The 12,142-nt window shown below is 34.9% G+C and overlaps 1 protein-coding gene and 1 long non-coding RNA gene across 17 annotated transcripts in view; one reads left to right on the forward strand and one right to left on the reverse strand.

Moving 5' to 3' along the window:
• CUNH2orf76 (chromosome unknown C2orf76 homolog) overlaps positions 1-12,142 on the forward strand; it is a 67,381-nt gene that overhangs the window by 41,030 nt on the left and 14,209 nt on the right. For 15 of the 16 annotated variants that reach the window (XR_004514715.1, XM_010632315.3, XM_033757198.1 and 12 more), the window contains 2 exons: positions 4,740-4,790; positions 9,383-9,420. Coding sequence is in view for 15 of the 16 variants with exons in the window: in XM_010632315.3 (XP_010630617.1) it covers positions 4,740-4,790; positions 9,383-9,420 (89 nt within the window). In the remaining variant the exon portion in view is untranslated. The remainder of the gene's footprint in view (positions 1-4,739; positions 4,791-9,382; positions 9,421-12,142) is intronic. The other variant, XM_033757210.1, reaches the window with a different exon arrangement.
• Positions 224-5,402, reverse strand: LOC104867830. Its single transcript, XR_781870.1, has 3 exons — positions 5,318-5,402; positions 2,165-2,264; positions 224-341 (listed from the first exon to the last, which is right to left on the reverse strand). It is a non-coding gene; the product is annotated as an uncharacterized LOC104867830 (long non-coding RNA).

Here is a 12,142-nt window from a genome sequence, read left to right on the forward strand (position 1 = left end):
GGTGTCTTTACAAATAATGTAAAACATAGCATGTTGATAGGTCTCAAAAACCATAAAATACTCGTTTTTTAACTCAGTGATCTAACTTCCAGGAATTTTCCGTAAAGATGTAGAAGAATACCCTTATATGTAAAGCTCATAAGCCTAATGTTAATAATTTATTGATATTACCAAGAAGATGGAAAGTAAATAAAATAAATACTCTTAAGTACTATACCAAATTGCCTGTTTATTCTTCTCTTGTTCCTCTTGCATATAAGGAGGATCTCTGAAATAAGTGGATTCACTCAGTGTCAAAGGAGTGTTTGAATTTTGTTCATCTTGCTCTAGCATGTTGAATGCTGAAAATTAGAAGGCTGGTTTGAGATTGTGCTATAGTGAATTTTGTCTAAAACAGAACTGTTCAAAGTAATGAGTGATCTTTTGGGGTTATTTTAATGCCTTTATGAAGGTGTTTCTGTGTTGTTCTTAAAATAGTTACTTTTTGCAGCCTATGGCTGAATCTAGTCACCTGCCATAGTATTTTCCATAACCCAGAAACTTTGGTTAAATTTGATTCACTCTTTATTGGGAATCTTAGTGCTAGAGTATCATGCATATAAATGTATGTATTTATAAATACATCAAAGGATATATTTATAAGTATCATAAATAAACCTAAGGCTGACAAATAAGGAATGGATGGTAGTCAGATATTTTGATTACTGAGGTCCTATGTATTACCTTGTACAGGTAACTACTTTTCTAGATTCAGAATATTATACAAATTATCTAGATAATTTTAGACATTTTAATTATTCCTTGATTTGGAAGAATTTCATAAAACTTTGAATCTTATTTCTGAGTTTAAAATTATATAACCCATGGAAAAGAAAAGAGCTATAGAGGTTTTTCCTAGCCTTCCCTTTCAGAGTTCCTTCTTCATAGCCTCTTATTTTTGTATATTATAATATAGAGCAGTTTGTTTTATCGGGGAAAATGAGAATTTGAACTTTTCTAATATTTTATTTTATCTTTATATATTTCTTCATATTCAGTGTTTCTCCCTTATTGTCCTTATTAACATTGTACATTTGTATGCTACCTTCATTATAATTAATGAGCCAGTATTGTGAATTATCATTAACTAAAGTCCATTCCATGGTTTATTCAGATTTTACTAGTTTTTACCTAATGCCCTTTTTCTCTTCCAGTATCCCACCTAGGACCCCACATTACATTTGGTTGTTATACCTAAATAGGCTCCTCTTGGCTATGACAGTTGCTTAGTCTTTTCTTCTTTTCTTTTCTATTTTATTTTCTTCTTTTCTTTTCTTTGACAGTTTTGAGGAATACTGGTCAGGTATATTATAGGATGCCCCTTACTGTCATTGGTCTGATGTTTTTCTCATGATTAGGATGGGGTTATGGGATTTTGAGAGGAAGATCAGGAAGATATAATGTCACTTTAATCACATCACATGGAATCAAGAGTTCATACTTCCTGCTTGATTCATGGCAGTTGATGCTGACTTTGATTGGCTTGGCTAGAGCAGTGTTAGGTCATCTCACTGTAAAGTTACCCCCCACCCATATTTTCTCTTTTAGGAGTGAGTCATGTGCATAGTCCACAGTTAAAAAATGGGGAGTTATGCTCCCTTTACGGATGAAATCTATATTATTATATAGAACGCTTCTGCATGGAAGATTTTATCTATCATTTTATTAGTTTGCTCAAATTGTTCTAGCTTTCTGCATTGAGAAGTCTTTCATGTGGCCCCTTTGGCATATGTGTGTGTGTGTGTGTGTGTGTGTGTGTGTGTGTACACGCTCCAGGCTGCACCAGGCTCAGCTTGTATATTTCCTGTTCCTGTCCTAGACACCTTGGACTAACCAATAACCTCCTAGGGGCTTCAGTGGTCCCAACTACTAGTTGAAAGAATTAAATTATATTTATTCATTTGTGTATAGTTTTGAGTGCATACCATGTACCAGATACTATTTTATGTACTGACACCATGATGAAGAAAACAGGCTATGGTCTATGCCTTCGTGGGAACAGTCTGTGTTAATCTCTTCTGTCCTAGGTGTTTTTAGCAGACAGCCCATAATATTTTCACCTTAAGGAACCTATCAGTTAGTTGAAAATATAGAGACAACAATAGGCAAACAGACAAAACTATACCTGTAAAATTGTCATGAAGGTGGGAGTGTCAGAGGAGACCCCTTCTACAAGCTGGTTGGTCAGTGAAGCTTCTTTGTGGATGTGACAGTGGAGCTGAGATCTGAGAGGGCAAAGAGAAGAGGTGGCCCTATGAGTCTCGGGCATGGCCTCTTCTCTCTAAAGTCTCTAAATGACTCATGGAACCATCTGTTCCTCCCCTCACCCCCTTCCTCTAGCGTTTTCATTGTCTAATCTGGAAGCGTCAATGGCAATACATTAAATGGATTTAATTCTCCTTTTGGATGTTTAAAGAGTACTTCTTTTCTTTGGCCTGTGATTCATAAGCAAGTGAGAAATAAGATGGAGAAAATGAAGTGTTTGTGCTCTGGGAAGCCCTAACCAGAGGTTTAGGTTGGTGTGTAGCTGGCATCTCCAGAGAGGTTTCCTTGGCCTATGATATTTTTAACATTAGGGATTTTCACCTAAGCCCCTAAACTTTTCTGTTGAAATATTTAGGTGCAGTTACCTAGGGTCCACATGCCTGCAACACCATGATCAATGAGAATCATGGGATGACAAGTGCCCCCTATAAGGCACATATTCTCAGATCTCACAGCTCCCCCTTGCTGACCAGCTTTCCTTATCTGTCATCAGAGCAGAATTACCTCTGTATTGGAAAAGTGTGTCAGCTGGAGAAGACAAGGATCGCTAAAACGTAATAACAACACAGAGTGGACACAAAGCATGTGATCTGTGAATGTATTGCTTAAGGTCGCCATCATACAAGAAATGCTTGAGTCTAGAAACCTCTGGAGGTGTAGATATCAGTGGGAGGCAGCTGCCTCTCGTCGTGACTGTGGCCTGCGATTCAAAATAACTTCCTTCAGCTGGGGATTTAGCTCATTGTTCTGCTGCCTGCCTCACAAGCGCAAGGTCCAGAGTTTGATCTCCAGTACCCAAAAAAACCCCCAAAAAACAAAAAAACAAAAACCCAAAACAAAACAAAACAAAAAAACACACAAAGAGTTAAAATAACTTGCTTCCCAAATAAAGTTGTCTTCCTTTCTCAGTACTGTGTCTGTAACTTAATTGGATGGCAGTGGTGGAATGGCTAGGTCAAGTAGTATATGTACATGTAATTTTGATATGTTACTTAATTGGCCTGTGTTGTGGGGAGCAGGTGGAATTGGTTCTGCTAACGTTTTATCCATCTGACTCCATGTGCATGTTTGCCTGAAAGTCATTTCAGAAAGTTATTGCTTTGTATTTAACTATCTTCTTCATATGGATATCCACTTTTTCCTAGTATTATTTAGGAAGAGACAGTGCTTTCCCCAGGGTATGTTTTTGCTAATTATTAAAATTCAGTTGGTTGTGTATGAATTTATTTCTATGCTTTTTTATTTTGTTCCATTGGTGTAGGCTTCTGTTTTTATGCCAGTACTACACTATTTAAATTACTGTACCTTTGTGCTTTGTTTCGAAGTCAGTGAGTGTGATGCCTTCAGCTTTATTCTTTTTTGTTAAAATTTCTTTGGCTATTATCTCTGCTAAATTCCTTAAGTGGAGTGGCTAGGTCAAGGAGCATTTGAACATGTAATTTTGATATATGTTATTAAATTTCCTCAACAGGGGTTGTATGGTCAATTGTTGCGCATTAAAATTACTACTAGTACTGGGAATATGTTTTACAAAGATTATTGTTTTCATTGCTGAGTTAGAGGATTTTTTTTGTAGGTTATCCAAATTTTAATAAGAGTAATAACATTATTCTAGATCTTTGGTTCCTATTAACGGCTGAAAACTCCCGAAGAGTTTTCAGATTGAAATTTAACACACATAAAACTATATGGTAAATGAATAATGTCTCTCACATGTAACTCACAAATTTCAAGTGTAGGTAATTACTGTTGTATTTAATAAACTACTAGATCTTTGAATAGTGTTACTGAATTCTTAGTTCAATTAATAAAAGCTCAGCATCTTATTGGTAGGCCCATTGATTTTGATGATTCTTAGATTTTTTTTTCTTCCATTAAGTTTATTGGTACATTTTAGGTATACAGTGCGGTTACAATCATCATTGGGAAGTTGTACCTTTACATAATGTGTCTTCATAATTATTTTTTCCCTGTTCCCCTGCCTTCCCTTCAATCCCTGCACCCCTCCCTCTTTACAAAGACTGTTTCCATTCTTTCCTTTTCTCATACTTTTTCCATTCCCCTATCCCTCTCAGTTCCCTTACCCATTTAGACCTTTTTGTCCTATTTCACATTATCAATTATTCATTTTGATCCTTATTTACACTTTCAGTTTCTCACACCAGAGAAATTATTCGGCATATACACATGTGTCCTATTTATTTCACTTAAGAGCACAGCCTCAATGTGCATCCACTTAGCTATGAATGTCTCTCGTTTCTCATTCTTTCTGGCTGAGTACATGATCCTTAGATTTTGATGCAATGTTGTCTTCATTTTGCATTTTATCAGGTTTTTTTAAAATCTAACTAGTCTGTAGGTGTAGAAGAATAGAAACAAAACACTAATTCATTTTATTTGAATATTTTGGAATAAAAATAGTATTTCTCTTGTAGATGTACCTTTGAGGACCAGTCTGCCACCACCATTCAGAAATTATAAGTATGGTAAATAATTTTTCTTATTCTTTTAAGATGAATATTAATATAATTTTGCATTACATTTTTTGTTGACATGAATTCAAATTGTTTTAAAAAGTTAATTTGTCCTTAAGTAAAATCCAGTTTAGAAGTTTATTTAGGAATATAAAGATACTACTACATTATTAAAATAAACTTGTATAGGGAAATGGCATGTTTGTGAAGAAGTACATGTTTGGGAAAATTGGATCAAAAATTGGTATTTTTTACAGGTAACCAAAGAAGGAAAAATATCAAGGAAAAAATTAAAAGATAAAGATTTAGCATTTTAAAGGACAATAGCTTGAGTATGATATGGAGTAGTTTTATACATCATAATTGGCAATTTAAAAATATAGTAATAAAGCCCAAGGCTGAGTGTTATTATTCAGTAACCCTCATCATAGTGATACCCAGCTAACTTGAATTTGGGACTTGACTTGAAAGTTAGGATGTACTTAATAAATATTTCTGTTAATTGGAGTGGACATTTTAAAGTATACATTTTCTATTACCTTAGATAATTTTTCAGAGTAGCTTTTCAATCTGTTCCTATTCAGTAGGGCAACTTGTGACCTACAGTCCTTTGAAATCACAGTCTTCTCCGTGTGTCTGCATTTTAATATCCACAGACTAATTGTGAGGTCATAAAGGGTAGTCAAGCAGAAGTTGAAGGCATTGAACAGAAAGTACTTTGATTTATCAGACCTAAAGAATTTACATACTCATTATTGAATAAGAGAAAGGAATAAAAAGCACAATTAAGGTAAATATGAAACTTCTCAATTGTGGCTTTCATGCCTTCTGAAGTGTAATACTTGAATTACATCTTTGAAGTTGAATCAACCTACAGATGCTGTTCCAAATTAGAATAGTTACATATGGTTTCCCTTTTGCATGTTGTGTCTATATGCAAACTTGTGTTCCACGAAGTTACTTTAGAAGATGGATTTTAAAATAATGAAAGCATCAGAATACCTGAATTGCTGAGCATCATTGTGGTTGATAATGTACCTTTTATATTATTCCATCTCATTAATGTCTTTTCTCCTAGTATTTCTGTACATTCAGATCAATTGGCAGAGAAGATGAATACATTTGTTAGGGAAGAAATTATAGAACCACTAGAGTTTTGATAGACTTGAAGTGGCTCTTTGTCTCCTTTGGGCTCTTAAACAGCCTGCTGCTTTGTGTTGAACAGGAAAGGATGGAGTATTATTTTTACACCTGTCATTGTCACCCAGGACCACCTCAGGCCTTTGGGAACCAAACACTGTAGTGCTGTAGGGAACTGGAAAGGGTGCAGAGTCAGATTACAGTTTTGCTAGTTACTGTCTCCATGCCCTTGGGCAAAGGGCCCACTCTCTGGGCCACCCTGTGTCTGAGATTTCTCAGAGCCCCTCCTCCCATTTAATTGGCATCTAAAGCTATTATTGATCTGCCACTCAATGCTATTTATTTTTAAATCCTTATTGCCTAGACCTTGTGTGTATAGGTGTAAATTAATGTTGATTGATGTACATTGTATGGCTTCTGATCTCTGCCTCACAGGGCCATATGAAATTAAACAGTTGCATGTGCCAGCATGCTAAATGTCCTGTAAACGTAAGATACTATGTTTATATGGTTCTTTTTCTCAAGGAATTTGCATTAAGAAAGTAGTACCCACAGATGTTGTTTTCAGTAGTAATGAATATTTTTTAAAGAAGTCAAACAAATGAGTTAATTCGACAAAATACCTTTTGCTAGTTTGTCATTTTTCCTTTCTGACCTTCTTTTTGGGTCTTTCCAATTCCTGTTGGAGAGAAAAATCTGGTGAAATTTCTATTCAAAACATTTCTTTTCTGCTAAAAAAAATGTAGCCTTCTTATTGTGGGTTTATTGAGCCTATAAGAGCAAAGTTATTTTTTAACTTAAGGGCTTATTAGCAAAAATATAGAACATGATTAGTCTTTACAAGGTCAAACTACAGTTTTATAGGTTGACTTTAATATACTTTAAGCTTCTTTGATTAAAAATTACTGGTCATTTGAGAGATGCAGATGAAAACAACACAGAGATTCCACCTCACCCCACAAAGAATGGCCGCTATCAAGAGATCAAACAATAACAGATGTTGGCAGAGTTGTGGGGAGAAAGGAACCCTTCTCCATTGTTGGTGGGAGTGCAGACTGGTGCAACCACTATGGAAATCATTATGGAGATACCTCAAAGAGCTGGGACTAGAGATTCCATTTGACCCAGCTATCCCTCTGCTGAGTCCAAAAGAGTTAAAAGAATCATATCACAGAGATATATGTGCACCTATGTTTATAGCGGCACAGTTTGTAATAGCTAAAACTTGGAAACAGCCCATTTCCCCATCAGTTGGAAACTGGATAGAGAAAGATGTGGTTTTTCTATAAAGTGGAATATTACTCAGCCATAAATAATGAGAAATTAGATTCATCCATAGGAAAATGGATACATATTGAGGATATACTCCTAAGTGAAATAAATAAGTCACACATGTGTAAATACCGAATAGTTTCTCTGGTGTGAAAAACTATAATAGTACATAAGATCCTAATGATATAATGGACAAAATGAAATAGGAAGAAAGGGGCTAAAGGTGTAGAGAAAGTGGGAAGGGTAGGGGAAAGGTAATAATAGAAAAGAAAAAAATAGAAAATGAAAAAATGGAAATGAAGTGTTTGTAAAGGGGGAGGGTAGGAGGGGGTGAAGGGAGGGCAGGGTCAAGGGGAAAAAATGAGAACCAAGACCTGTCATGTAAAGGTACAAGATCCCAACAATGAACGTAACTGTACTGTATACCTAAAATGTACCAATAAACTCAATGAGGAAAAAAAGAAAGAAAATTTGCATAGAAAAAAATTACTGTTAGCTTCTCTAACTTGTCTCATAATAAGCTGATATGTATTTATAGTGAGAAAAAATATAATAGGTAACTCGGAATAATAGGTGAAGCAAAAGTCACATTTGTTTATTTTCTTATGTCCATTAAGTGTATTTTTAGCAGTTGTGACACATTTACATTCCCACTGTGCTCATTTTACTTAGGTTAGATTTATTTTACTTCTTAAGAATATAGAGTTACAGCCCTAGGGTACTGACCTAGTGTTAAAAATTTCAATAGAGGGCCAGGGATTTGGCTCAGTGGTTCTCCTGCCTGCCTTGCATGCACAAGGACCCAAGTTCAATCCCCGGTACCAAAAAAAAAAAAAAGAAATTTTTTTTTCAATAGAAAAAAATAGCAGTAGTTGAAAGTTGACTATTTAAAATAGGGGTAATTCAGCATTTTAGTTCCTAATCTGTGATAGGTACCCTATTCTGTAGTATAACAGTATAGTTAAATAAAGGTTTGTTTTTAGATTAGATCTTTTCATTTCATATCACTGTTGGCATTCCTTGGTACAGTGTAGAGATAGAAATAAACTTTAAAGTTGAAAGTGTATTCAGATATACATTGCAATCATAATACAATCATTAAATAGTTAAATAGAACTGAGTGGAGAATTAGAAACTTTTGGAATTTAAACCCATTGAATGACTATGTCTTCCATCTAATTAAGGGCTGCCTATTGCAAAGTTAGAATTTTAATGTGGAGAATTTCCTTGATGCAGAAGCATAGTACTGACTTGGCCATAAACACATTAAGGAGTGATGTTAGGTTGGAATAATGCAGAATAGATGGTGTAAGCTGGTTTTTGAAAACCAGCAGATACTAGCATTCTCTGGCATTAGCAGTATTGCTGCAAATGCCAGTGATCCTATATAATGGTTGAATCCTAACACTTTTTCAGTATGATCATTTGGCCTCTTGTTACTTTATCCTGAGAGCTTTCATAAATGTTTTAAACTGCTTTTATTATGTCTGTCTTAAGATTACATTTGTTATATATACTTATACATGCATAATTTTTTACAGTATTTATAAATCTTAGCTTTTAGTGATTAAAAAACAAAATGGAGTGATTTGATTCATTTGCCTTTGATTCTTTTTATTTTTGTGCCTCTGGGGATAAATGTACAGCCTTGTATTTTTGGGATAGGGTCTCACTAAGTTACTAAGTTGTCCAGACTGGGTTTGAACTCATGATTCTCCTGCCACAGCCTCCCAAAGTGTTAGCATTACAGGCATGTGTCACCAAACCCAGCACTTGCCTTCTATTCTAAAGGAAAATGTGCTGAGTTGAGCTCAGGTTATGATACAAACACAGTTGTGTGTCAAAGGCCAAGACTTTAAAGTAATTTTGTATTTTTATCTGTGTGTATGTATGTGTGTGTGGTGTGTATGTGTGTGTGTGTGTTTGGTGCTGGGATTAAATTCAGAGCCTTACATATGCCAGGGAAGTGCTCTACTGCTAAGCTATATCTCCACTACCCTGTACCTTTATCTTTAATGATTTGCAAAAGTAAATTTTCATTTACTGTATAATAGATTTTAAGTGAATATGGTCATGAGGCAAATACTTAAATTTCCCAGTATCATGGACACTCCTTCATCTGAGTAATATTTTCAAAAGAAGTTTTAAACTAATGTGTATAAAGAGAAAACTTGTTTTTTTTTTTCTTTCAGATAAACTAAAGATTATTCATCAAGCACATAAATCAAAGGTATGTTCCACATACTAGTATCTGGCACATAGCAGTTATCAGTGGTGTTTGAATTGGTGAGAGAGCTCATGGTTGTCTAAAATCTTCTCCATTACAATTGCATTTTTAATTTTTGTATATTTCCTTTCTACACCCTTCCTTTCCTGCTAAAGAAAAGAAAAGCTAAGCTATATATAACTGTTAGTAGTAGATACTTTTTAAAAAAATGCTAATTAAAACAAAAAGCATGCCATGTGTTATTTGTCTCGTATATATTTACGTAAAATAACCATAAAACTTGGAAGGAAAGTTCAGGTTATATGTAAAAGGAGGCACTGTTATTTAGCATTCTGGTCTCGTTGACTTTCTTAATTCTTTGCCAGAAGAAAGGCCAAAAGCAGATCCCTAGTTTGCTTGTCTTGATACAAGGCACACCCTGGGATTCTAAAGTTGTCTTGCTTTCCTTGATGAGAGCTGTTTGTTTTTGTGTGTACCATGTATTTACATTTCTGTTTTCCTGACCTTTTAAAGTGATGTCTTTATGAAGCCACAGTAAAAGTCTTGCTTTTTATTACTGACAGAGTGGACTTTTTTCTAGTATCTCAGTGGCCTCTATAGATTCCTCATTAAACAGTCATCTTCCTCTACTGTGTGAACTGCTTAGAGGCATAGAACTGTATCTTATTCTTCCTCCTTTTGTATCTCTAATACCTAATGCAAAGCCTGGGTTATAGTTTTTCCATAACATTTTTGAATGAAGTTATTTATTTATGAAATCATTTTTGTTCCATTCTCTTCTCTAGTTCTAGTTTCCATGAACTCATTTAGCTTCCAAATAAATATATACCACAGGTACATTACTACTTTAAAACTTGCCTTTAAAACAAGGAAAATATCACAATGCCTGTGGGCTGTGCATTGGTAACTTCGTGGGTTTTCCTTTTTTCTTTTTCTCTGTCTATACATCCGATTCAAATACCTCAATATGTTGTGCTCACAAGTATCTGGGGGTGCATTGTGACACTTGCCCCCAGTATGGGTACTGGAATATTCTGTCACTATATCTGGCCACAGACCTCATCTGTTTTCTCTCCTCCAGTCCAGTAATATTTTCATTTTGGTTCCTAAAATACAGAGAATAGGAAGTGTGGTTCTATTTTATGGGAAGAACTATATATGAATATATTATAAAACATAAAGTTAGAATGAAACAGCATGCTTTTTGAAAAATTTGCCAAGTATATCATATCATTCGCCTTTCAGTGTTGCATTTTCACCTTGTTGAGCTTATTCATATGCTTGTATTTTCTGCAAGGACTAATTAGTAAACTCTCCTTTTACTGGAATGAAGAACTTGTTCATGACGTTCAAATAACCAGTGTCATGACATGTAAAAAGTCAGAAAGTTCTCCTCCCGTAGTTTAGAAGAGAAGAATCCTAGAAGTGTTACTGAGAGCTGAGACACACATTCTACTCTGGTGTGTTATATATAGTTGTCCTTTGGGATAGGTTCCAGGACCCAAATCCACAGATGTGAAGTCTCTTACATTAAATGGCATAGTATTTGTGCATAACCTGCACATATCCTCTTATATACTTTAAATCATTCTAGGTTACTTTAATACCAAAAAAATATAAATGTTATGTAAATAGTTGTTATACTGTATTATTTAGGGAATAATGTAAAAGAAAAGTCCACATGTTCAATACAGACATAAACATCATAGGCCTAACTGTGTTTTCAATCTGCAGTTGGTTGAATCTGCAGATACCCAACCCTTGTATGCAGAAGGCCAGTTGTAGTTGTAAAATTAGGGCGTATTTTTCTAGTTGAACAATGCATTTATATAAGAAGGGATTCACAAAACAAATTAAGTTACTTACACTTTTTCTGGGCTCTGGATTAATAAATGCATAGTAACAAGTCTAGTTAAGTATAGACTCTATACTTTGGGGGTGATTCTGCAGGTTTCCATGGAATTCCACATATTTTTACAGATACAGTTTTTCATTTTTTACAAAAGGAAATTTATTTCAAAAGCATAAGGTAAAATTTACATTTAAAGTGATAAACAGTTGTCTTGCAAAGGAAAGGAAATCCATGGCGTGAAGTTTTTCATTTTCATTTCTGAAGCAAAAAAAATAAAAGCCCTAACTATTGCCTTAGGAAAGGGAAGGAGAACAATGAAGTGTGAAGGGAAGGAAAGTGTCAAATCAGTATCAAACTTGAGGAAGTCGAGTCACTTTTGTTCAGCTTTAAGTTTATAGATATGCTTAAAAAGAGAGGAAAAACTAACACTCTGTTCAAATATAATGTTCAAATTTATATAGCTGGAGCTCCAACATAGTTTTTGTACTTGAAATGGCTTGTAGTCACTGGCTGATCTGTCTCAGGTCCAGACCGGCCAGCAGAGGTTTTCAGCGTTAATTCCATGCTCCTAAGGCTGTTCAGGTTCCAGGGGAGCTTAGGTGTGGCTCAGTCTTTTGGGATGTTTAGGAATTATTGCCATCACTCCGTAGTGAAACTGACCAGTTTCTTATGCTCACTTGTATCATTCTAGCCTTTAAGAAACATTTTCCTCATAGACATGTGCAGTAATTCTAACAAAGGGGTTTTATTTTTTTCCCAGTTTTTCAGATATGGTTTTAAAACTTCACTCATATGTTCTCCTTCATACCTTCTCTGACTGCTAGACTTTTTTCTCATTTCCAAGTGATCACTGTCCTTTAATCTTCTGTTCCA

This window comes from Fukomys damarensis, unplaced genomic scaffold, assembly GCF_012274545.1.
Source record: "Fukomys damarensis isolate Sample0158 unplaced genomic scaffold, DMR_v1.0_HiC HiC_scaffold_29, whole genome shotgun sequence".
NCBI classification, from domain to species: domain Eukaryota; kingdom Metazoa; phylum Chordata; class Mammalia; order Rodentia; family Bathyergidae; genus Fukomys; species Fukomys damarensis.